A 24,812-nucleotide genomic window follows, 5' to 3' on the forward strand; every position below is an offset into this window, starting at 1 on the left:
TCTGTTTGCTAGTATTTTGTTGAGGATTTTTGCATCTATGTTCATCAGTGATATTGGCCTGTAGTTTTCTTTCTTTGTGACATCCTTGTCTGGTTTTGGTATCTAGGTGATGGTGGCCTTGTAGAATGAATTTGGGAGTGTTCCTCCCTCTGCTATATTTTGGAAGAGTTTGAGAAGGATAGGTTTTAGCTCTTCTCTAAATGTTTGATAGAATTCGCCTGTGAAGCCATCTGGTCCTGGGTTTTTGTTTGTTGGAATATTTTTAATCACAGTTTCAATTTCAGTGCTTGTGATTGGTCTGTTCATATTTTCTATTTCTTCCTGATTCAGTCTTGGCAGGTTGTGCATTTCTAAGAATTTGTCCATTTCTTCCAGGTTGTCCATTTTATTGGCATAGAGTTGCTTGTAGTAATCTCTCATGATCTTTTGTATTTCTGCAGTGTCAGTTGTTACTTCTCCTTTTTCATTTCTAATTCTATTGATTTGAATCTTCTCCCTTTTTTTCTTGATGAGTCTGGCTAATGGTTTATCTATTTTGTTTATTTTCTCAAAGAACCAGCTTTTAGTTTTATTGATCTTTGCTATTGTTTCCTTCATTTTTTTTTTCATTTATTTCTGATCTGGGTTTTTTCCATTATTATTGTCTGAGGCACAAAGAAAGGATAAGACTCTGTTCTTTTTTTTCTGCTTTCTTCATTGGCAACATATTAAACTGTTATTCTTGATGTCTGGCTTTCATGACAATGTGCAAACCTCACATTTAATTCTTTGTCCTTTTCTCCATTTTCAGGGAAGAATCTTCAAATTTATCTTCCAAGCTTACAGAATCCAGTTTACAAAGTGACTATCCTTCTCCACTTTCTCTTTCTAATGTAGTTTATCCTTTTAAAAGAAATGACCGTCTACTTTGTTTGAAAAAATGTCTGCACTGCATATGATATCCATGAAATAGTAAGTAACCCAATATCCTGACCCAGCAGGTTCCTTGGGTCCATTGTGGTGTAACTGAAGGTGGACTATTTTTTTCCTTCCTTCCTCTCTCCCTTCCTCCCTTCTTCCCTTCCTTTTCTGTACAATGGGGAAATAAAAAGAATAATTTTAGAAAAGGAAAAATGGGAATTGTTCCCAACTATTCAAAATTTGAAAGGCTAAATTGAAGTACATGCATAGTGTTTAAAATTAAATTACAGCTCCTCTTCCATCTTATTCTCTTAATCAGCTGATGATCTTAACAACATCCATCCCTGTGTACATGTGGAATTGAGGATGATGGACTGGCTAGACTGGGGAGACACAAGGGTGTATACTGTTTAAAATGCCATACAGATACTACTGCAAACCTGAGTGATAGAAACATGCAATAAGTTATTTATATCTTCCTGTCCTGTATGAACTCATAGAAGTTTAAAGGATTTTTGTACAAGCACATTTAAGAATGACTGCAAATATTTGTTTAGAAAAAATAATCCCATTGACCTAAGTGAAGAAGTGTGCAGGCTGGATGGTATTGAAAAACAGGAATCCAAGGTGTAATTCTATCCTGGTTTTTCCATCACAACTTTTATGGGGTGAGTCATGAAAACCTACAATTTTTTATTGTGTATAATCTATTTGCTTGAAAGAAACTGAAGCTCTGCTAGCTTGTTTCCCTTTGCCCATATCTTGTTACTGAAGCAGAGATCACAAATCCAATGTTGGAGCACTGGCAGCTTTTAGACTTCTTGCCACAGGCATGACAAGGGTTTCCTCTGTTACAGAAACAACAAACTTTTTTGGATATGGCACATAATAAGCACTTAAAGAATATTGTTGGAATAAAGAGAAATAAAAATCAGGTAGAAATTCTGTGGAAATTGGATAACAAAAATGTTTCTTCAGGTAATTCTTGGAGGTGAGGTAGCGATGGTGGTATAATCTAAAACTTCCATCATATCCTTTAAAAAAACAATAAAGGATATGCAACAGAAAAGAGAAGAGGTAGTGATGTTCCTAAAATTGATATTAAAACCACCACCAGAAAGAGAAAGTACAGCCTATGTGTGAAAATATGCAAAAGTTTACGGTATATAAGAGAACTATATATAAGTAAGCGCTTAAAAGTACATGCAGGACATATAAACAACTTCCATAGCTCAATAACAACAACAAAACAATGCAATTAAAAAATGGGCCGGGGGCTTCCCTGGTGGTCCAGTGGGTAAGACTCTGCGCTCCTAATGCAGGGGGCCTGGGTTCGATCCCTGGTCGGAGAACTAGATCCCGCATGCATGCTGCAACTAAGAGTTCGCATGCCACAACTAAGAAGACCGCATGCTGCAACTAAAAACTATCCTGCATGCCGCAACGAAGATCCTGTGTGCTGCAACAAAGACCCAGCGCAGTCATAATTAATTAATTAATTAAAAAAATTAAATAAATGGTTAAAAAAAACAAAAATGGGCAAAGGTTTCAAATAGACAGCTCTCCAAATAAGATATACAAATGGCCAATAAGCATATTAAAAGATGCTCAATATCCCTAGTCATTAGAGGAACACAACTCATAACCACAATGAGATAACACTTCACACCTGTTAGAATGGCTATTATATAAAAAAAAAATAGCAAGTGTTAACAAGTGTTGGTGAAGATGTAGAAGAATCCACATTCAAACTAGAACCCTTGTGCATTGCTGATGAGAATGTGAAATGCTGCAGCCGCTGTGGAAAACAGTTTGACAGTGTCTTATAAAGGTTAATATCCACTTCTCAAATGACTATGCAATCCCACACTCTTAGGTATTTACACGAGGAGTAATGAAAACTTAATGTTCACACAAAAACCTGTATGCAATTGTTTGTAGCAGCTTTATTCATAACTTCCAAAAATCGGAAATAACCCAAATGTTCCTCAAGTGGAGAATGGATAAACAAACTGTGGTACATTCATATAATCGAATACCCCTCAGCAATTAAAAGGTGCAAAATACTGATACAACAACATGGGGGAAATCTCAAATGTACTAGCCTAAGAAAAAGCAGCCAGACATACGATATTCTATAAAGGCAAAACTATAGGGAAAGTAATTGAAAGCACGGAGTCAAACAGATACTTGTATGCCAGTGTTCATGGCAGCATTATTTACAATAACCAAAAGGTGGAAGCAACTCAAATATCCATTGACAGATGAATGGATAAACAAAATGTGGTCTATACATACAATGGAATTTTATTCAGCCTTTAAAAAAGGAACGAAATTCTGATAACATGCTACAACGTGGATGAATCTTTAAGACATTACCCTAAGTGAAATAAGCCAAACACAAAAAGAAATATATTGTATGATTCCACTTATATGAACTAGCTAGAAAAGGCAAATTATTGGAGACAGGAAGCAGAATAGAGGTTACCAAGGGCTGAGGGAAGGGGAAAATGGAGAGTTACTCAGTGAGTACAGGGTTTCTGTTTGAGATGAAGAAAAAGTTCTAGAAATACATTTTGGTGATAGTTACACCCAATTTGTGAATGCACTCAATGCTACTGTACACGTTAAAATGGTTAAATGATATATTTTAAGCTATAAATATTTTACAAAATTTTTTTAAGTACATGCAGGATGCAAGGAGGCATTAGTGGGAAGGTAATGCTTCGGGGGAACATTGTTAACAGAAAATAGAGGTGTGGAAACCATGTTTCAAGGAGGAAAGTAGCAAGAGGAGGAAATATAAGATACTGCAGAAGAAAAAGAGAAAATCTCCCCACTTATTTTTGACCCCACAATTCTTCTCCCCAACCCTCAAGTCATCTAGTTAATAAATCATACTTTGCTACACAGCAAGAAGTAGGTGTACTTGAATTACAAATCTTGGACACAATTCCAAGCTTGTTGTGACAGAAAGGACACAGATACCAGCTTGCAGGGAATCTCAGAGGCCAAGTCTGTGACAATTTCAGCATCAAAATAAATAATGATATTAGCAGATTACAGTCCATTGAATATAATAAGAAACTGTGCTTCCAGAGTCATAGAAACAAATAGAAGATAAAACTCTTCCCTAAAGTAGAAAGCCAGTTAATAAGTGTAGAAGGAATGATGGAATTAGATAATTTCCATTTGGAAACCATTATAATAATAATTGATTACAGCAAGTGCCATCAATAGATGCTAAAACTAGTGGAGGGGAGTTTGACCAGTAAAAATATACATGCATACACTCTAGGATTTCCTCTCAAGATACTAAAGATTACGATGAGAAAAATGGTAACTTTACAGTGGGAAATTAGGTTGATACCACCTTAACCAACAGATCAAAGTTAAATTTCCCAGGAATAGGTTAACTCAACATCACAAGCCTCCTAATGTGATAATATAATGTACTGAGATGAATACCATATTACTCTGGTGACTTTCTTACCAAAAAGCAAAATCTAATCATGAGGAAATATTTGATAAATTCAACGGAGCGACAGCTGAGAAATAAAATGATCTATTCATTTCACAGATCTCTTCATGAGAAAACATGTTTGATAATGCAACCCAAAGCGCTTGAAAAGATGAATATTTTAAATAATTTAATCACTTTGAACACTGTAAATATATCAGGCATGTCAATTATCACAAAAATTAAAGCATAGTTTGCTTTTTCAGGCTGCTTTGAAAATGGCCTATTAAGAAGCTATGAAAATGGACATTTTTCTCTTTTGCCTAGGTTCTGAACAAGTCTCTGAGAATAAGAGAAATTAGGCAAAGAAAAACCTATCGATAGCTTAATGATGATTGTTACTTCTTTGCCTTGTTCTCTTATGATGCACATGTTTTGGTTTACTACTGTTTCCTTACTTGTGATAGGAACCAATATTCTCTTCCTCTGGTGATCCAGGGAGATGAATAAGAAGGGGAAGGTGCAGACAGGAGGGAGATGTTGATGGTTCTGTTAATGAGACACATTTAAATTTAACAGTGGCCTGAAGAATGTTAATCACTTTGGGATAGCCCTTGGTACAACATCTGAGGTCATTACATCTTAAACTTTATCCTAAACTTTATCCTTAAACTATTTGTTCCTTAAACTTTACCTTAAACTACATGTTCACTTTATCCAGGGTGATCAGGCATGAAGATGTCTGCTTTATTCTCTCTCAAATCACCCAGTACAGTGTTGGACCCAAAATTTATACTTAATTATTTTTACTGACATACACACTGGCCATCATTCTAGCTGGCCTGGGCAGCCTCTTCTTGACAAGGGGGCCTCTTTCAGGCATCAAGCTGAGGAATTCTCTGCTCCTTCCCAAGTCATTTCCTTGCCTCACACCCTGAGGTAATTACCATCCAGAATTTTGTGTTTACGTGGTAGCTAGTCACCAAATATGTTCACCCAATGAACCATGCCCCCTGGTATTAATGCCCTTCTATAGTCTTCTCCCCTTGAATCTGGGCCAAATCTGTGAATAATTTTTGATCAATAATATTCAGCAGAATTAATGTTGTGACTTCCAAAACTGAGTTATAAGATTTGCCACTTCTACCTACGTCTCTCAGAATGCTTGCTCTAGGGACACTCCCTCTCAGAAACCAGCCACCTTTCTGTGAGAAGCTCAAGCCACACAGAAGCCCAACCATGCTCCCACCTGGCAGTCATCAACAACGGCCCGCCACCTTGGGTATCAAGCCCAGTCGTGCCTTTAGCCCCAGCTGCCACTTGAACGCAAACACATTAGACACACTAAGAACTGCCCAGCTGAGCCCAAACGTGGAACCAAGACAGATATTAATAACTTGTTAAGCCAGTAAATTTTGGGGAGAGTTGTTACACAGTAGTGGATAATGTGGACCATGAACAACAAAATGGAGTTACTTATGTCAAAGGGATCTAAAATGGAGCCAGGAGGCCACTAAGGAAGTAGAACTTACACACATCCACCCCCGGATGCAATATAAACTTTTGACACAGCCATCCTGAGACCATCTGGAACTTATTTTTTTATGGAACTTGTTTTCTTTTCTCCCTCGAGACCATAGCTTAGCAACCAATCTGCTGTCCCCAAGTGACTGAATGCCACCAATTGTAGTTCTCTAAAAATAACGTGTATATAATGTTACTGGGATGTTTTTGTCTGTTGCTTTTATAAACCCTAGCCATTTTGTATTTCCCTCCGAACATATTTGAGTGGCTGCTAGAATCTATGCCTCTCGAGTTGCAATTCTTAGGACCTCAAACAAACTCTTTTTTCTTATTTGCAGTCTTCTGCATTTTGGGGGTTAACAATAACTAAAACACTGTCTCATCCAATCACTTGCTGTTTTTATGATCTTCACCACATGTACATATCACTTAGTATAAACTTAATTTTGCAAAAAATGATATACCACATGTAGTTTCCTGACTTTAGAATTCAGCATGTTTTACAGTTCATCAAAGTTTTGTATATAGCTTTGGTTCATCAATTTTCATTGCTGTTTACCGTGTTAATACTCTAAAGTGTATCCATTCTCCTACTAATGGACATTCAGAAGACTACTTCCAAATATTTGCTATTATGATCAGTATGCCTTTACACATAATTCTTGGTGCTCATCTGCAAACATTTATGTAGCATGTATAGGTGCCTGTGTATTACAACAAGCAGGTGTTCAACTTTGCAAGATGTCATGACCTGTATCAATTTATACTCCCACTAGTAGAGTATGAATGCCAGTTATTCCACATACATTCCAAAACTCAGTATTGTCATACATCTTATATTTGCTCATGTGTACTTTAAAAATCATGCCTGTGGTCCTAATCTACATTTTTAAACTAATGAAGTTAAGCATCTTTTCATGTTTTTCGAAATTTGTATTTCCTCTTCTATGAAATAAGTAGTCATGTATTCAGATCACTTTTTTCTATTTTTTCTTTTTTGTTGTTGTTGTTTATTTATTTTTTACTATTTATTTGGTTGTGCCGGGTCTTAGCTGTGGCAGGCAGGCTCCGTAGTTGCAGCTCACCAGCTCCTTAGTTGAAGCATGCATGTGGGATCTAGTTCCCTGAACAGGGATTGAACCCAGGTCCCCTGCATTGGAAGTGCGGAGTCTTATCCACTGTGCCACCAGGGAAGTCCCAAGTTTTTCTTTTTAATTGATCCATACAAATTATTCAAAATTTCCAGAAAACATATTGGGCATGCTGTGGAAAGATTTCCTTCTGTTTTGTGTCTTGATTTTTCATTTCCTTTTTGGTATAGTTTGATAAGCATAAGTTCCTTATTTCAATGTGAGCAAATAATATAAACATTTTATATATCTTATTTGTATCCTGTTTAAAAAAATCCTTCCCTATCTTGGGTCATAAAGTTATTCCTTACATATTCTTCCAAAATCATGTAACTCTTGATATGGTGAGGGTAGGCATCCATTTTTTTTTTGTATGTGCATGAACCATTTCTGCTTCTTAGAACCATTATTGGGTAGTTCATTCTTTCCCCATACTCATCATGTCATGAATACTTCTAACCTTTTATTATTTTTTTCAGCAGGTTTTTTGTTAAATACCTTTTTATCTGGTCAGAAAGTTCCTTTCTACTGCTGCTTGGCTAAAAGTTTTTATCATGAGTAGGTACTGAGTATTTTGGGTTTTTTCCTACATGTACTGAGATGAACATATGGACTTCTGTTAATATTAAGGTAGTGCACAGCATCTGTAAGTTTGCTAATGTTAAAATAACCCATGCATTCCCATGAAAATTCTGTATTTATCATGTGTTATCTATGTTTAGGTACTTTGGTTTACATTTGCTAATGCTTTGTTTGGATTTTTACATTTCTGTTGATAGATGATATTGGCCTGCAATTTTTCTGTCTTGTATTTTCCTTGTCTGATTTTGGTACTGGGTTATATTAGAATCATCATGCTTATAGATTATCTCCTCTGAAGGATCCTGCAAAAGACTTAATCTGTTACACTCAAGTTTGATAGACCTCGCCTTAAAACTAACTAGGCTTAGTATTTTGTGTGATTTTATTTAATTTTTTGATGATTTTAGGACTATTGATACTTAGGGAATGCTATTGTCTGAAAGTTTGTGTCCCCTCAAAATTCATGTTGAAATTCAACTCCAAAGGTGATGGTATTAGGAAGTGGGGCATTGGGTGATGATGATCATGAGGGTACCTCCCTCATGAATAGATCAATGACCTTATAAAAGAGGTCCCTGACAGCTCCCTCACCATGTGAGGACACAGTGAGAAGTCACCAGAAATGAACCAGGAAGAGGGTTAACCACAATACAGCCATGCTGGTGCCTTGATCTTGGACTCCCCAGCCATAATCGTGAGAAATAAATTTCTGTTGTTTATAAGCTACCCAGTCTCTGGTATTTTGGTATAGCACTCCAAACTAAGATAGGGAAGTTATGTGTTTCCTAGGAATTTTCCTTAGGTAATTAGAGAATTTAAAAGAATGGTTGTTGGGAAAGAGACATTGCAGGTAGAGTACTAAATGACCCAGAAGAGTTTGTTCCTCACAAGTCTGAAACAGTGAGACTGATTAGTCCTAGGAGGCAAAGCTGAATTCACTGATTTTTGCTTTGCTTAATCTCCATCCGAAATAATAACATTTTGGAGTTTTTGTTTTGTTTTGTTTTAGCACCTTGGCAAATAGAAAAAAAACTAACAGTTTTTAAAATGAAATGAGTATTCCTGTCCTTAACTGCTTGTCTACTCCTGATAAAATTGGCAAAACTTGATGTTAACCTCTGAACTTCTGTGAAGCTCAACAATTTTAGTATGACTTGTTTTTAGCTTGCTCAAATTATTGTTCACATTTTAGAAATGCTTTACTGGGATAAATAACTTGTTAAAAGACATAGCCCATTTTTTGGAGGAAAAAGCATCTGAACTTAGAGCCTGAATTTTTGTCTAGTGGCCCTCAGAGTGTGTGAGGGAGAGAGCATCACGTGATGGAGGTGAAGGTAGAATGTAAGAGTGAAAGTTATCTTGTTCACTTGACCTCCTAGGAGGACAACCCAAGTTCCATGTTGTTCCTGGGCCTTACTGGTGGCTGGTAACCAGAGAACTCAAGGAAGCAGGCACAACCTGGGAGCCAAGAGTCATACTCCCTATGGCTACATTGCAAGATGATTTTTAACAACATTTATCAGTAAATTAACTTGCAAAAGCAGTTATCTAAACAACCTCTAATTCTCAGCTTAATACAGCAAAGGTAATCAACTTATGAGAAAAACAAGTGAAATATCATGCCTTCCATGATTTGAAATCATGTGACTTTAGATCTGATTCAGAGTTTGGAATAGTTGGGGAGAAAACTCACAGGACTTACACCTGCAGTTTACAGAGTGATTTTATTTTCAGGTGAATGGCTTAGGAAGCAGGGGAGAAATAACTCAAAAGTTTTAACAACCACCAAGTACAGAAGTTGCTTTTAAACTCTTACAAAAACAAATTTTAGTGACAGTGAGGTAGCTCCAGGTCACCTGCTTACATTTCCTCTCCAATACATTCTTCTTAGTACAACTGGCTTGCGTAACACTCAAATGCAGTTTCAAAAAAATAGAATACTAGATTAATCTGAAGTCTGGATTTTATGGCTGCACTTTTCCATAAATCAACATGCTTCCCAGTGATGCCTGTGAAAGCTGGTGGCTGTTATCATACATCACTAGAAAGAAAATAAAATACTAACCCTTTGATCTGACAAATTTTCTATTTTATAGTCAGTAATAACTTAAGAATTTATGAAAACATCTTATAGAAGCTTTCCTAATATTCCTAAGGTTTTCCTGCATCATAAAGTCTCTGATGTTTGATGAGGTCTAAATTCTGAAGTTTAATTCACAATTAACTAATCTTCATGACTTTCTCCCCAAGATGAATTCTTTGATATTTCATGTGGAATTAACTTCAGTTGGAAGGTTTTTCCCCATGCATTTAACTTATAGTTTTTCTCCAGTATGAGTCCTCTGATGATTTGTAAGGGATGAGCTCTGACTGAAAGCTTTCCCACATTCTTTACATTTATAAGGCTTTTCTCCTGTATGAATTCTCATATGTGTCATAAGGGATGAACTCTGTCTAAAGGCTTTCCCACATACTTTACAGTTATATGGTTTCTCTCCAGTATGAATTCTCTGGTGCTGAATGAGAGCTGAGCTTTGGTTGAAGGCTTTTTCACAGTCATTACATTTATAAGGTTTCTCTCCAGTATGAATTTTTCGATGAGTATTAACTGCTGAGTGGGAACTGAAGGCTTTTCCACATTCCTTACAGTTATATGGTTTCTCTCCAGTATGGATTCTGTTGTGTATATTAAGCCGTGAAATCCAGGAGAAAGCTTTCCCACATTCATTACATTTGTAAGGTTTTTCTCCAGTATGAATTCTTTGATGTTGTATAAGAGCTGAGCTTTGGCTGAAGGCTTTCCCACATTCTTTACAGGCATAAGGTTTCTCACCAGTGTGAATTCTCTGATGTATAATAAGAGCTGAGTGGTAACTAAATACTTTTCCACACTCATTACAATTAAAGGGTTTCTCTCCAGTATGAATTCTATGGTGTCTACTTAGCCGTGATATTGAAGTAAAGGCTTTCCCACACTGACTACATTCATACGGTTTCTCTCCAGTATGAATTCTATGATGCTGAATAAGAGATGAGCACTGGCTAAAGGCTCTCCCACATTCATTACACTTATAGGGCTTTTCTCCAGTATGAATTCGCTGGTGATTATTAAGGGATGAACTACCTTTAAATGTTTTTCCACATTCATTACATTTATAGGGTCTCTCTCCAGTATGCATTCTCTGATGTCCAATGAGAGATGTAGTGAAACTGAAGGCTTTTCCACATTCACTACATATATAAGGCTTCTCTCCAGTATGAACTCTCAGGTGCTGAGTTAGAGATGAGCTTTGGCTAAAAGCTTTCCTACATTCCTTACATTTATAGAGCTTCTCTCCAGTATGGATTCTCTGATGTTTACTCAGAGAAGAACTGTGGAGGAAGATTTTCCCGCAGATACTACACTTGTAACACTTACGCACTGTGTTGATTCCCAGCTGTTTAAATAGAATTGAATACTGCTGTGAACAAGGTTTCCTTCCTCTGGAAACAATTCTGGGTTTTCTAATAAGTGATAATTTTAGATCAAGATTTTTCCCAAGGTCAATACCTGTAAAGCTCTTCTCCTTCATACAGGTTTTCTTGATGGTAACTAAGACTCCCCTCAAAGGTCTGTTCTTTTTGCCTTGCTGATTCTCTAGTTTTTCCTCATTTATGTAAATTTCTCCCAACTTGAAGTCAAAAGGACCATCACCTATGAGTTGATTCATTACTTCCTGATTTTCTTCTTCAGAAACTGTGGTTTCAAACAAGCTCTCCCATCCTAAAATAAATGAAACATGTAAGTCTCTCTTGCACTGAGAATAAAGAAAAATGACATTAACATATACAAGGATGGCTAACAAATGTATCCTGGGAGTCCTTAGAAAAGGATGAAAAAAGAAGAGCAAGAGAAACAAGCAGGATGGAAGAGGTGCCTGGGTGGGAAAGGGTCTGAAGAAACCTATGTGTGGGTGGGCTGAGGAACTGAGAGGGCAGCTCTTCCAGTAGAGCCAGGCCTGATCTAGTAACAAAGCAGAGGTCAGCAGGGTATACAGCATTTCTGTGTACAGCAGGTTGTACTGTTATTCAGCTTCATCTCCCAGGTCAGCCACCAGTGTACTCAAGCCAAATCCAAGAGAAAACTGCAGAGGGGCTATAAACAAAAAGTGGAAGAAGCACTGCCCTTAAAAGGCTCTTTGAAACACCAGACCTCAGCTACTGAAGTTCTGGGACTCATTTGAGTGCTATGCATAATGTTGTAATGAACTTCACTGACTCACTCAGACAATATCTACTGAGTATCCACTGTGTATTACCATGCAAAGGTCAAGACTCAGGGTTACGGGGAACATGCCAGATAAGAGTCCAATTTTCACAAGGTTTACATTCTAGTAGCCAACACTGACAATAACCAAGTAACCAAATAAAGTATTGGGAGTAATGAGAACTGTAAGAAAATATACAAAAACAAGGCAATGTGTAATATAAGTGAACAACCTGATATTTTAAACTGGGTGGTGAGGAAATAAAATTAAACATGAAATCTAAATAACACACAAGAGCTAGCCATGAAAAAACATGGGTATAAAGATGATTCCACCTAGAAAGAAGAGCCATTACAAAGGCACTAAGGCAGGAGTAAGCTTTGTGTGTTTGCAGATAAAGAACAAGTGTGGCCTAGGCAAGAGGGAACTAGGGGAGAGTGCTACAATGGGAGGAAATGAGGTGGGCAGGGGCCACATCATGTGGCATCTTGTAAGATATAGGAATGTGTTTGGAATTTCTTCTAAGGATCACTGGGGGATGGTTGTGTGACAAATGGGCTGTAATTGGGGGCAGAGGAAAACAGAACAAAGACAGGTATAGAGCAGCCAATTAGGAGGCTGCCACAGTCTTCCTGGAGGAAGGTGATGGCAGTCTGCACTGGCATGGTAGCAGAATCAGGCACACTGAGATATTTTAAAGGCAGAGATGACAGGTATGTTCACCTGTGAATAGGGGGTACAGAATAAGTGAGAAGACTCAAGAATGATGGCACCTAGCTTTTGGCTTGGGGAACTCAATGGAGATGGCTGCCATATAGGAAATACTGCGAGAAGACTACATTTTTGAAAATGATTTTCTGTCTACCTTTTTGATCACTTAGGATACAGTGCAAGAAATGGGATCACTGATTCAAAAGGAATGAATGTACCTTATGAAAGAGCTTTCATTTTCTTAACTAAAAAGGAAATATATAATCATTGTAAGAAAAATTAAGAAAATACAGAAAACTATAAAAATGAAAATACAGTTTACCCATAAACACATCATGCAAATATAATCACTGCTATATGTGGAATTCAGCTCACCAAAATTTTTCTGTATATAAAGAAAACATTTTTACCTAAAAAATTAAAGTGGTTAAAACTTCCCCCTCCCCACTTCACTTAAAAAAAACATCATGAACTCTCTCCATGTCCATAAATGTAGGCTGACATCATCGTTTTGATGGCTGCATAATATTCCAGTACATGAATATATCATATTTAATAAATCTCCTTTGGAGTCATTTAGCTTTAGTTACTCCTAGTAATGCCTCATGTTATAACAAACATTCTTTTACACTATCTTTGCAACTTTGCACAATTATGGAATTATTTTCTTAAGATAAATCTCTAAGCCTGGGATTGATTTTAATAAAGCCAGAAAGACTTCCAATCAAAGTCCCACTAAAGATATTGCTTATTGCTCAGAACAGTAGCAAAACACTGGATGTGTATTTCTTAACCTTTGGTAATATTCCCTATTAAAGAGAAAAATGGTATCTCATTGCTTCAGTTTGAACTTCATTGATTTATAATGAAGTTGAGTCGTTTTTCAAGAAATCTTTTTAATCATAATGCTCATACCTTTGTGCTATAATTATTCAGACCTTCTTCCCCTTATATTTACTTTTGTATTCCATAGCCATGACAGCAATATTAATAGGGAAAAATGGGAAACTAAAATTTCCAAAAGGAAGATTGTTTAATAAAATATGGCTTAACAATACACTAGAGTTCTTTCAATGAAGTAGACCTCTATTCAATGATGGCTAAATAATTGAATGACATTCATAATTAAAAACAAACTCAAGAACAATATGTATAATCAATCTGTTTCTCTGCGTGCATGTGTCTTTCTCTCTCATGTACAAATACACTCAAACAAATATTCACAGTCTGAAAAGATAAATAGTAAAATATTAACAATGGCTCAGCACAGTTGGTAAAATGTCAAGTGAATCTCCTTTTTTTACTCCTCTGTTTTTTTTACAATACCATGCACACCTTAAACGAATTTAAAATAATTAATTTTTTTTAATGCTTTCAAAAGAAGAACACAGTCAATTTGAAACTAATGATTTCTTTGCCAACTAGAAAGCTCACAGCCAAATTTGAAACTCATCCTTGGCTACCATCCTGGTTCTTATAATAGATACATTTATTTTCTACAGTTCTGATTGAATTTCTATTATATTGTTATTCTTACAGTGAGGCTTCTCCAATTGTCCATGGAATATGGCAGAATATATTTTAGTATGTGGTAGAAAAAAGATCCCTGAACTGAAAAAAGACTTGGGTCTTCAAAGCAAAGGGCCCCGTGAATGCCGAATAATATTAAAAACAAAAACAAAAAAGTCAAACCTCCTTGATATAACTTAATGAAACTTCTGAATTCCAAAGACAAAGAGGATATCTTATAATATTCTAGACAGAAGACAAAAAAGGGGGAAAAGGTTTTCTATACAGGAAACAGAGGGGAAAAAAACTCCAGAGGACTTTTAATCAACAATACTCAGTGCCCCAACACAGTGGAGCAAAGTCTGAACAATTCTTAGGAATAAAAACTGATGCCAGAATTCTAGATCCCAAACATAATTCCCACAGGAGAGGTAAAAGAATTGATATTAGACATGCACAAATACAGTACACATGAACCTTTCTGAAAACATTACTCAGTAAATATTCTAGTCAGACCAAAGGAAAATATCTGAAGACAGAGTTCATGAATAGAAACACAAGACTGAACTGACATAGAAAGGCTATCTCTTGCTATCAAGAGAAATAAATTCTGGACAAGCAGCAAAACTCAAAAAGCGAGCCATCCTCTGGTGTCAGAAACAAAGACAATATTCAAAGTAGAACAGAAAGCAAGAGCTTATGATTCAGCAACCCACAGGGATTTTAGAGATTGAGAGATATGTCCTAGAAGCCAGGGTCTGGAACATATTAGTTTAAAATTTTTCACACAAAAGAATTAGGAAAAAGCCATGTTGAACATCTGCAAACCTTCTGCCTGAATTCAGTAATTGTTACCACTTTGCTAACCTTGCTTTCTCTCTCTTGCATAGTACAAAATATACATGCATCTTTTTTTTTGTTTGTTTTTTCTTTTTTTGTATTTTTTTTAGCTGAAACATGTGTAAAAAGTTGCAGATAAGTCAAAGCAAAAACCCAAGATGGGACAACGAGAAATGCACTGTAGTGATAAAAGGTTTGTTCAGACCATAAAAAGAAAATAATTTAAGAAAATAATCAATCCAGTAAAAGCAAGAAAAAAGGGGGAAGGTATGAATCACAAACCTTTACACATTACATACTGCATTACATATTCTGCATTCAAATTACAAAGGACATATGACAAAAATGCAACCCATATTGGAAGAATTCAACTCTCCCTCTGAACCTGCTGTACCAAGTACTCAAAAAGGTCAAGTGAGGATATGCCCTTCCCAGCATTTCTCACCTGGCCTGGTACATCAAGGAGGGCCTTCATCAATATCTCCTGCGTGCAGCCTCCTCACTGATCAGCAAAGCCCAAGCAGTCAGAAAATGCTATACCCATTTCCCAATTACTGTCACTCACCTAGACATGTGCTTTGAGAAACTCCATTTTCCACCATCCAGGGGTCTTCCCCTTGCTCTAACTGGAGGATAACTTTTGGTTTGGAAAACAGAATCCCTGTTCATGAGCAAGAAAGAGAATGAATCCATGGTGCAGACATGAGTGGCCAGTCTGACACTCAGATCCAGCCCCAGAGTCTGGGGCAGAGGGACAGTTGAGAGGAAAGAGATTTGTTCTGAGAAGGGTTTAAAATTGGGCTCCCAGAGGATGGCCAGGAGGTGGTCTCAGGAAGAAAGTTAGGGCTCTGGCTGTGCACTCCTCTAAGCTGGAACCTCCTGTGAGACCCAGAGGGACAGAGTTCAGGGGACAGAAGACAGGAAAAGCACAGAGAGGATGCCCATCACCAATTCTACCAAGCCAAGACTTGTCCCGGCGGCCAAGGGCAATAGCAACCGCTACTTTCTGAGTCCACCTGTGGGCTGAACCTGGCCATGCCCTCCAAGTGTCCTCCTTGGAGAGGGCACCAAGGTGCTCCCCTAGCAGATTCTACATCACAAGGAAAGGTCCTTACCCAGCGAGAACAGAGTGCTGTAGTTCTCCAACATCACCTCCTGGTACAAGGTTCTCTGCGCAGAGTCCAGATGCAACCACTCATCCCGGCTGAAGAACACAGCCACATCCCTGAATGTCACAGACTCCTGTAACAGAAACCCATTCTTGCTCACCCAGGGCCATACCCTCTGTGGGATGACTGGGCAGCAACACTGTCACCACTCTAGGTTCTGAGCATTTCAGGCTGAATACTTCCTTACTACCCCTCAATTACTGATCACATATATATTTGTCACCTACCTACTGTCAGTGATGCACTGTGTCCCCAGAAAAATGAAACACAGCAGCCAAACAAGGTAAAGCACTTGAAATAATTAAATAAAATCAGAATGACAGAAACACTGAACTCTAGACATGGACATGTACAATCACCTAGACCAAACTCATTTTACAGGTGAGACATGAGAATTGGGTTTTAGAAGGTTTTAGAGTCTCCAATACACTCACTCAAGGAGGAATAGGTGTGCTTGGATTCTGTCATCACCGTGGGCCATCTGTGTCCCGGGCAAGAGGACACTGACCGTCACAGTAAGGGAGGCTTGGAGAATGCCCCAAGCATGGCTTTCCCAGGAGCGGGCCCAGCGTGGTGAGCTGCACAATGTTTAAAGAGCCATGTGAGAAGGCTGCAGTTGGGACTCTCTCTCCCCCCCCCCAGAAGTCTTTGTTCTACCTCTCTCTGATACCAAGCAGGACCCTGTGGGGCCCTCCTGTATATAAAGAGCCTTTCCATGTCCCCCATTTCTTGTTTGTAGAAAAAGGGCTTCAGCTTCCTAGACCTTCCTGAACACCAAAGAGCATATTCAAACAGTTGCTAATCAGGGAAGTGAGGGAATGCAGAAACAAAGGAACAGACAAACAAAGGAAACTGTTTCTGTTGTCAAGAAACAACAGTGCAGCCAAAAAGTAGCGTCCTGGTTCCTGCTCAAGGAACATACATAACAATGTATCTCTGAGTTCTTCTGCAGGAACTAAGGCCCCCATCCAGGTAGAGGATGTTACTTAAGGCTGAGCGCAAGAGTCCTGGAACACTGCCCTGTTACCTCACCACCAACCAATCAGAAGAAAGTCACACACTCTGCAGCCCTCACCCCAAATTTTCCCTAAAAAAACTTATCCCCGAAAACAGTCAGGGAGTTCAAGGTTTTTTTAACACAAGCCATCCTTTCTCCGTGCTTGGCCCTGCAATAAACCTTTTCCACTCCAAACTCCGACGTTCTGGTTAGTTTTGCCTCACTGTGCATCAGGGACACGAACTTGCCTTCAGTAACATCTCCCGCTTCACTGCATCACAAGTCACCTCTTTTAAAGTAGTGGCCCCTTTCTTTTATTATTAAGAATCTTTTTTTTTAAGCAAATTAGGAATAAGCAAAAGAAAAAGGAATGTTAATCTAATTTTCTACCACTAGAAACAAGGTTTATTAACTTCTTGCTGTATGTTCTTTCAGACTTTTACATGATAATATGGCTCTAAGTTTAAACAAAAATAAAATGTTACACAGGTAACTTTATCCAACAACATTTTTTATTTGCTGCCCAGCATCTCACTGTATAGATTACTTACAGATTATTAGATGGTTTACTTAACTAATCTACCAGTGGGCATTTAGGTAACTAAGCTACTGGTGGGCATTTAGGTTGTTTCCATTTTTGTAACCCTAAAAATTCTGGATTGAGCATCCCTGCACATCACAAAAAAGCGTGCAAAGCCTATTTCCTTAGGACACATTTCTAGAGGCAGAAATACTTCCACACTTTCTCTTTATCCCCAAAACCCAGAAAGGAGATCACAAGGCCAGGGATGTTCTCTGACTGATAAGGGCAAAAACAAAACTAAGAGGCTGTTGGAAATAAGTGAGAAGACTCCCACTCCAATCTCCATTTTCTTTCTGAATTTCTTTCTTCGTCCTTACCAAATGTATGTAAATCTTTTTAATAGCTAAATAAACCATCTGTCAGTCTCACAACTCAGGACTGTTTCCTCAAGGACCTGGCAACCATTTCTTTGAATGCGCCAACATTCCCAATTCCTGGGAGGAGATGGGCCTAACTTGTCACCTGACAAATTTCCAAATTGCGAAATTGGGTTATAGCACTTACCTATATAAGAATGAGTTTTCTGTCTTTGCACTCTCTTTAGTGGATTGCCTGTGATGCACATTACATTCTGGCTTAATGTTTATTCAATAATAAAAGTGTTTTCTTTCTCTTCTACCTTTGTGGAAAGGTTTCCTGGGTTGGGAAGAGATTATGTTTTTAATTATAGTTCCCCAAGTGAAAGGGCAAAGAAGGGAAAAAAATCACTGTGAACCAGATGCTTCCCACTTCAGGGAAGGCTCACTTCCCGAATCTGTCCCCGCAAGCCACTGCCCAAATTGCGACTTCTTTTCCTTTCACCATCTGTACGAGCCTAATCCTGCTTGCATGTGCAAAATCGCACAATAGGAGGGAGTATCCCTGACCACACCTGCTGACTCAGAGGTCTTCTTTCTAGGATCTTCTTAGAAAATCACTTGGACCCTCACCAGGTATTACTGGAGTAGACTGGTTCTCAATACCTTGAGGATAGAGACCTTCCTCTTCGATTTCCTAGCATTATGGAAAGATCTGACTTCCCCACGTCTCTGCCCTCCCCAAGGCAAAACAGACCTGGATCCCACACAAAGCTCTGGGAGTGGCACTGGCATGGGGCCTGTGGGCCCATTCATTTCCTAGTCAACACGCACTAACTGTTACCTAGAAAATTCAAAACGAGACTGGCCCTGCAGCAAGGGAAACACCTTCTTTCTGAAGTTCCTCAACTACCAGGCCTTCTAGTCCCTCAGTGCGCTTCATTACCTAGAAAAGCTCAACAATGGATGAAGCATGTTCCCCACCTCTGAACCCAGAAGGTAGTTCAAGAAAGAAGCCTTCACATACCAGAGCCTGGGCTGGCAGCAATCTTGTGGCCATGTCTCCCTCCTGCTGCTCCTCTTGGAGAAGGCACCTGAAACGTTGAAAGAAACTGTGAGGTCTCTCCATCCTGTCTGCACTCCCGTCCTCATCAGGGTTAGGCTAGGTTAAGAAGTCTCCACACACTGAGCACCTTTCAGAAGGAAACCAGAAGGAACCTGGAAGCCTAGGCATTCCTGAGTGGGAGGGGCCCTGTGCTTGATCACCAAAACCAGGAGTGGGCAGTAAGAAGACTGCCAGTCACTGGGCCTGCTACCTTTCAGCCAGTGGTTTATGAATAAAGAGGAATCAAACTAAGGGCTTAGAACTATCTGATATGCATTAACAGTGTAAAGGGCAGTCACACCGGGCTCACAGAAATGTTTAATCATAGAGAAATGACATAAATATTCCACACACCTGCATTTAGGTACTTTGAGCTATAGTAATTATGATATAATAATTCTTCAAAAGTCATTTTAAGAATTGATGTCCTTTTCAGAAATAGTCAACCAAAAATTAGCTGTGTTTTTGGAAACTGTTTCCTTTCGAAGAAAGAGTTATCAAAGTTCCTTAAACGTAAAAGGAAACATTACCTATCCACCTTCCCTACTCCCACACCCCCAAAAATACAAGACTTAGAAGAAATAGCTTCGTTGGCTAGAAATGAATTTAAAATTTAGAGAAAACGGAAGTAACTTTGCAAGCGTACAAAATTACTCTAAACAAAAAAGTAAACAGTTAAATCACTTAGGATTCACTCTAGAACAATGTCAAAAAACAAGGTTGGCAAAAACGGATAAACATAAAGTTTAAACTCTAGGGGGGAAAAAACCAACCAACGGAAAAAGGTGAAAACCGCCCCAGGGTTCACGAACCCTGAAAACAAGGCACAGCTTGCTGCAATCTCTTTTCGAGTGCCGTTTCTCCAGGAGCCTTGCCCCAGGCATAGGCCCAGCTGTCGGGCAGGTAGACCTCCCCGGGCAACGCCCCCTCCCCGGGCAACGCCCCCTCCTCAGGCTGCGTTCACCTGCCAAGGCCGCCTGGGCTGGCACGCCCAGAGCTGGGGCTCGCGCCGCGGCTGGCCTTCTGTCCTGGCCCCGCCATAGGAGGCGCACACCCCGGGCCCACTCTCACCGGCAGTCTGTACCTGGGCTCGCCAGGACGGGGACTCGAAGCTGCGGCCCTTACTGCAGGCAAGGGGAACACCTAGCGCAGGGATATTTGTTGTCGCCGCCGCCGCCGCCAGGCCGCCGGACAAAAATGCGCGTGCGCAAAGGAGAACCGCAGAGCTTTTCCTTTCGAACTATACTTCCCAGACGTCTGCACTCTACGGCACTCTACGGGGTACGAGAAGGGCCAACGGTGGGAAGGCTAGAGTCTTGCTAGAAAAAGCAGTCTTGCTAGAAGGCAGAGGAAGTTGGAGCCTCTGCTGTAACCACATGTCCTCTGGCGCACCCTTTTTATTCATAATTATGATGACAATGATAGTAGGAGGGAAAAGTGAATATGTAATAGAAAATGTGGACGACTAGAAGTTTGCTGCTCCTTATTGGTTATTGAGGAAACTTAGAATCTAACAAATTTTTGAATTAAAAAAATTGTCTAAATTTTGTAGCCTATGATAAAAGATATATTTTTTAACTGACACACTGGGTAAAAACAAAAACATAGACCTAGTATTGCCCTTTTCATGACACTCTTTACTTCTTTTAAAAGGGTTCCTTTAAATTGTAAAGCTTGTCTTCCAGTATTGACTGTACTTCCCTTCTTTACAACTGCATCCTCATTGTCTGGCACTGTACATACCAAATAATACGTATTCAATAAGTGTTGAATGAATGCTTTTTAAAATATCCACCATTACGGTTTACGAAAACAGACCTAAAATCAAAGGGTACCTTAAGGTAGAAAATAAAGAGATGAATTAAGATATACCCGGAAAAATAATATGAAAAAGAAATCTGGGATCACAATGTTACAAAGACAAATATATTTCAAAGTAAAAATAGTTAAGTTGGACAAAATAGGTTGTTATGTCTCGATAAAAGATAACAATACACATTACTAACCATTAGGGAAATGCAAATCAAAACCACAATGAGCTATCACTTTACACCCATTAGGATGCTGCTATCAAAACAAACAAAGACAAAAACAATATAATACAGAAAAAAACAAGTGTTGGTGAGGACTTGTTGAAATTGAATCCTTGTGAATTGCTGGTGACAATGTAAAATTGTGCAGCTGCTGTGGAAAATAGTACGGCGTGTCGACTTTTAAAAATGCACAACGTGCAAGTTGTGAGTCAAGTTTTATTTGGGGCGAAATGAGGACTATAGCCTGGGAGACAGCATTTCAGATAGCTCTGAGAAACTGCTCCAAAGAGGTATTGGGGGAGGTCAGTATATTTGTGATTTTGGTGAAGGGGGAGTACATGCAATCAAGCACATATTTTTTTGCAGAAGGTTTCTGCTAGTCACGAGGAGCAATCATCACCATGAAGGTGCTTAGTGCTTTTCTAGATATTAGGAGATGCAAGAATTGGGCTCATAAAATTGTCTCCTGAAAATATATGACTATCTGAAGACATGTTCTGCCAGTTTTTCCCAGAGCACAGAGTGCCTCATTTCTGCTCTCCACCCTGAATTCCTTTCAGGGGGTGTTGAAAGTCAGCAGCTGCAGCAGCACATCTACCTTGTAGAGGTAGATGGCAAGTGCCAATGGCAAGTGCCAATTTGTAGTTGACAGGCGGTTCCTCAAAAAATTAAAAATAGAATTACCATATAACCCAGCAATTCCACTTCTAGGTATATTCCCCAAGAATTGAAAGCAAGGACTCAAGCAGGTATTTGTACACTAATGTTCACGGCAACATTATTCACAGTAGTCAAAAGGTAGAAACAACTGAAGTGTCAATGGATGTATGAATGGATAAACAAAATGTGGTCTATCCGTACAATGAAGTATTATTCAGCCATAAAATGAAGGAAAATACAATACATGCTACAACATGGATGAATCTTGAAGACATGCAAAGTAAAACAAGGCAGACACAAAAGGACAAATATTGTATGATTCCAACAATGTGAGGTATCTAGAAGAGTCAGATTCATAGAAGGAAAGTAGAATAGTGGTTACCAATGGTTGAAGGAAGAGTGAAATGAGGATTTATTGTTTAATGGGTACAGAGTTTCAGTTTGGGATAATGAAAATTTTCTGGAGGTGACTAGTGGTGATGATTGCACAACAATGTAAATATGCTTAATGCTATTAAGCTATACACTTAAAAATGATTAAAATGGTAAATTTTACGTTATATGTATTTTACCACAATAAAATAATAATATAAAATAAAATAACAATTATGAACCATTACTGGCAAGACAGCATTGAGATTTACAAAGTAAAAACAAGGTGGCAGACTGAATACACATAATTACCTCCTTTTTTTCTCTTCATATTCTTTAAAATAATAAAAACACATGTATAATTTGAAAAGTAATAAAAACCATACAACTCTAGAAAAATACCACCAGAACACCAGAAATTGATAATCTTGGAAGGCATGCAGCAGATATGTGCCCTGAGAGACAAAGGCCACCTAACAGAGCCATATGTCTCCTTGCATGGCCCTGCAATAAACCTTTTTCTGCTCCAAACTCCGACTTTTCTGTATGTTTGGCACATGAACTTGTGTTGGGTAACAAAAGTATTTACACAGATTATAGTTCCTAGAATAGCTCTGATGGAATTAATTACGAATATAATTCATTACAAAATCAAAGAAAGTAAAATTTGTATGGATTACAAGGAAATGAAGTAAGTAAATTAATCAGTAAAACATTTGAGTCAAAATTAGTGTTGAGGCATATTGTGAGGGTAATTAATCATGCAATTAAAACCCAAAATATTACAAAAGAGAGTGGCAAAGAGAATATGGTAGCAGGTTAGTGTTCTTGATTATTCAGGAGAATGACATAATTTCAGAAATAAGTTTTAAAAATCTTTAAATGTGTATGTTAAATATTCAATAGAACCCACTAAGCAAATCAATATATGAATATCTAACCAGCCACTGCATAATCTTTTTTTTTGTAGGTTCAAATCTTACTTATTTATTTATTTTTATAATTTTTATTGGAGTATAGTTGATTTACAATGTTGTGTTGTTTCAGGAATACAACAAAGTGAATCAACTATACACATACATATATCCACTGTTCTTTAGATTCTTTTCCCATATAGGTCATTACAGAGTATTGATTAGGGTTACCTGTGCTACACAGTAGGTCTTTATTAGTAGGTATTTATTATATCTATTTTATAAATAGTAGTGTGTATATGTCAATCCCAGTCTCCGAATTTATCCATCCTCCCCTTCCCCATGGGAACCATACGTTTTTGTTTCATTTTGTTTTTGTTTTTAAAAAGAATTGTTTATTTACTGGACCTGGGGCAGATTAGATACACAACCAATTTTAAATTTACATCTTTTAACTCAATTTTGAAGTGTTTTCACACACACACGCACACAAATTGGCATGCAACAGTTGTCCTAAGGTAAAACACAGTCACCATAAACTGTTGCAAGTATTTTCACCCAAGGTTGAAAAATTATTTATCCTGAACATGAAAACCTGTAACAGATTTAAATTAATTATATAAAACTTGTTACTTGTAGTTTTCCCCTTGCAAAGATCCAAAAAAAAAGTACAAGTAACTAATATACATCACTCACAACATAATCCTGGATCATCCCCACCAAAACTAGATGCTTCTTTAATTTTAACCCATCATCAGAGGCCAAGAGAAAGTCATTTTGTTTTATACGAAGCAAAATTCACATGTGCCAAAAATGAAAGACCCAAGAAAAACAAACACCCTAGTGCTGACAGTAGTGCTCAGTACACTAATTAAACAGTGGCCAAAATGCCACTGATCAAAAATAAAATAGTGGCTGTATATCACTGCAAAGAAATCCAAGAGGCTTTTAACCCTTTGACATCAGAAATCCAGATTTTTCCAATTATGTGAACGCATACCTCCTCCATGCTAAGAGTAGAGAAAGTGGATAGGCCATCATAGAAAGAAAAAGAACTACCGTTCACTGCAACACCCAGAGAATTGGCTTTAGTAGCAACTTCTTAAAAGGTTAGGCAGAAACAAAAAAATGGTTATTAGCTGCTTGTGTCAACAATTTTAAGTGGAGGTGATTGAGTTCTAAGGTTCAAAGTAAAACTTTAAAGGGGAAAAAGGTTGCTGGTTTAAGTCTTATCTTTAAAGCAAAAACAAGATAGACAAAGTATAAAAGTACCAACCTGGTAGCATACTCTAGTCACAGAGCTCTGCCATTAGGCTGGATAGAAAATGTCAAGATTCAGATTGTTGTTTCTGATAAGTACTCAACAAAATGAATCTTTAATGACTTGAACTGCAGGATTAGGGATCCCAAGAATGCAGTCATTTTTAGTAAAGTACTATCATTAAAGTACAATCCTGACCAGACTGCATTTTATTATAAAGACAAAGGAAAGAAGATATAATAAGGACTATGCACCTATATTCCACTTACAGTGCTTGAGTTCTGGAAGGACCTGTATAATGGAGGAAGAATTCAAATATGAAATCATGCCAATCACATGTCAAATTTCACTATGACTTTCCTAAAAAATGTTTCTCCCCAATATATATTAATCACAAAGAAACATAAGCTGTGAATGTACAGTTTAGAAAATAAAAACATAGAAACTAATGACATTATTACGACCAAGACGTTTGGTAAACAGCGAATTATGAGTTTGGGATCATTAGAAAAAGCCTTT

At 38.1% G+C, this 24,812-nt stretch overlaps 1 protein-coding gene across 2 annotated transcripts; it reads right to left on the minus strand.

The window, feature by feature from the left end:
* Nucleotides 1–9,143: 9,143 nt before the first annotated feature.
* On the minus strand, nucleotides 9,144–20,239 carry ZNF879 (zinc finger protein 879). Of its 2 annotated transcripts, XM_029219201.1 has the most exons (5): nucleotides 20,138–20,239; nucleotides 18,976–19,042; nucleotides 16,019–16,145; nucleotides 15,469–15,564; nucleotides 9,144–11,359 (listed from the first exon to the last, which is right to left on the minus strand). In XM_029219201.1, exons 2-5 carry the CDS (start codon nucleotides 19,006–19,008, stop codon nucleotides 9,912–9,914), a joined length of 1,704 nt encoding a protein of 567 aa, XP_029075034.1. In that variant the 5' UTR covers nucleotides 19,009–19,042; nucleotides 20,138–20,239; the 3' UTR covers nucleotides 9,144–9,911. The 2 variants fall into 2 exon arrangements, with proteins under 2 accessions (XP_029075034.1, XP_029075035.1); XM_029219202.1 differs by lacking the exon at nucleotides 15,469–15,564 and having other exon boundaries at nucleotides 9,307–11,359.
* Between the last annotated feature and the right edge of the window lie 4,573 nt (nucleotides 20,240–24,812).

The sequence above is a fragment of the Monodon monoceros genome, unplaced genomic scaffold (assembly GCF_005190385.1).
Source record: "Monodon monoceros isolate NGI ecotype Baffin Bay Population unplaced genomic scaffold, NGI_Narwhal_1 Super_Scaffold_12, whole genome shotgun sequence".
NCBI lineage: Eukaryota > Metazoa > Chordata > Mammalia > Artiodactyla > Monodontidae > Monodon > Monodon monoceros.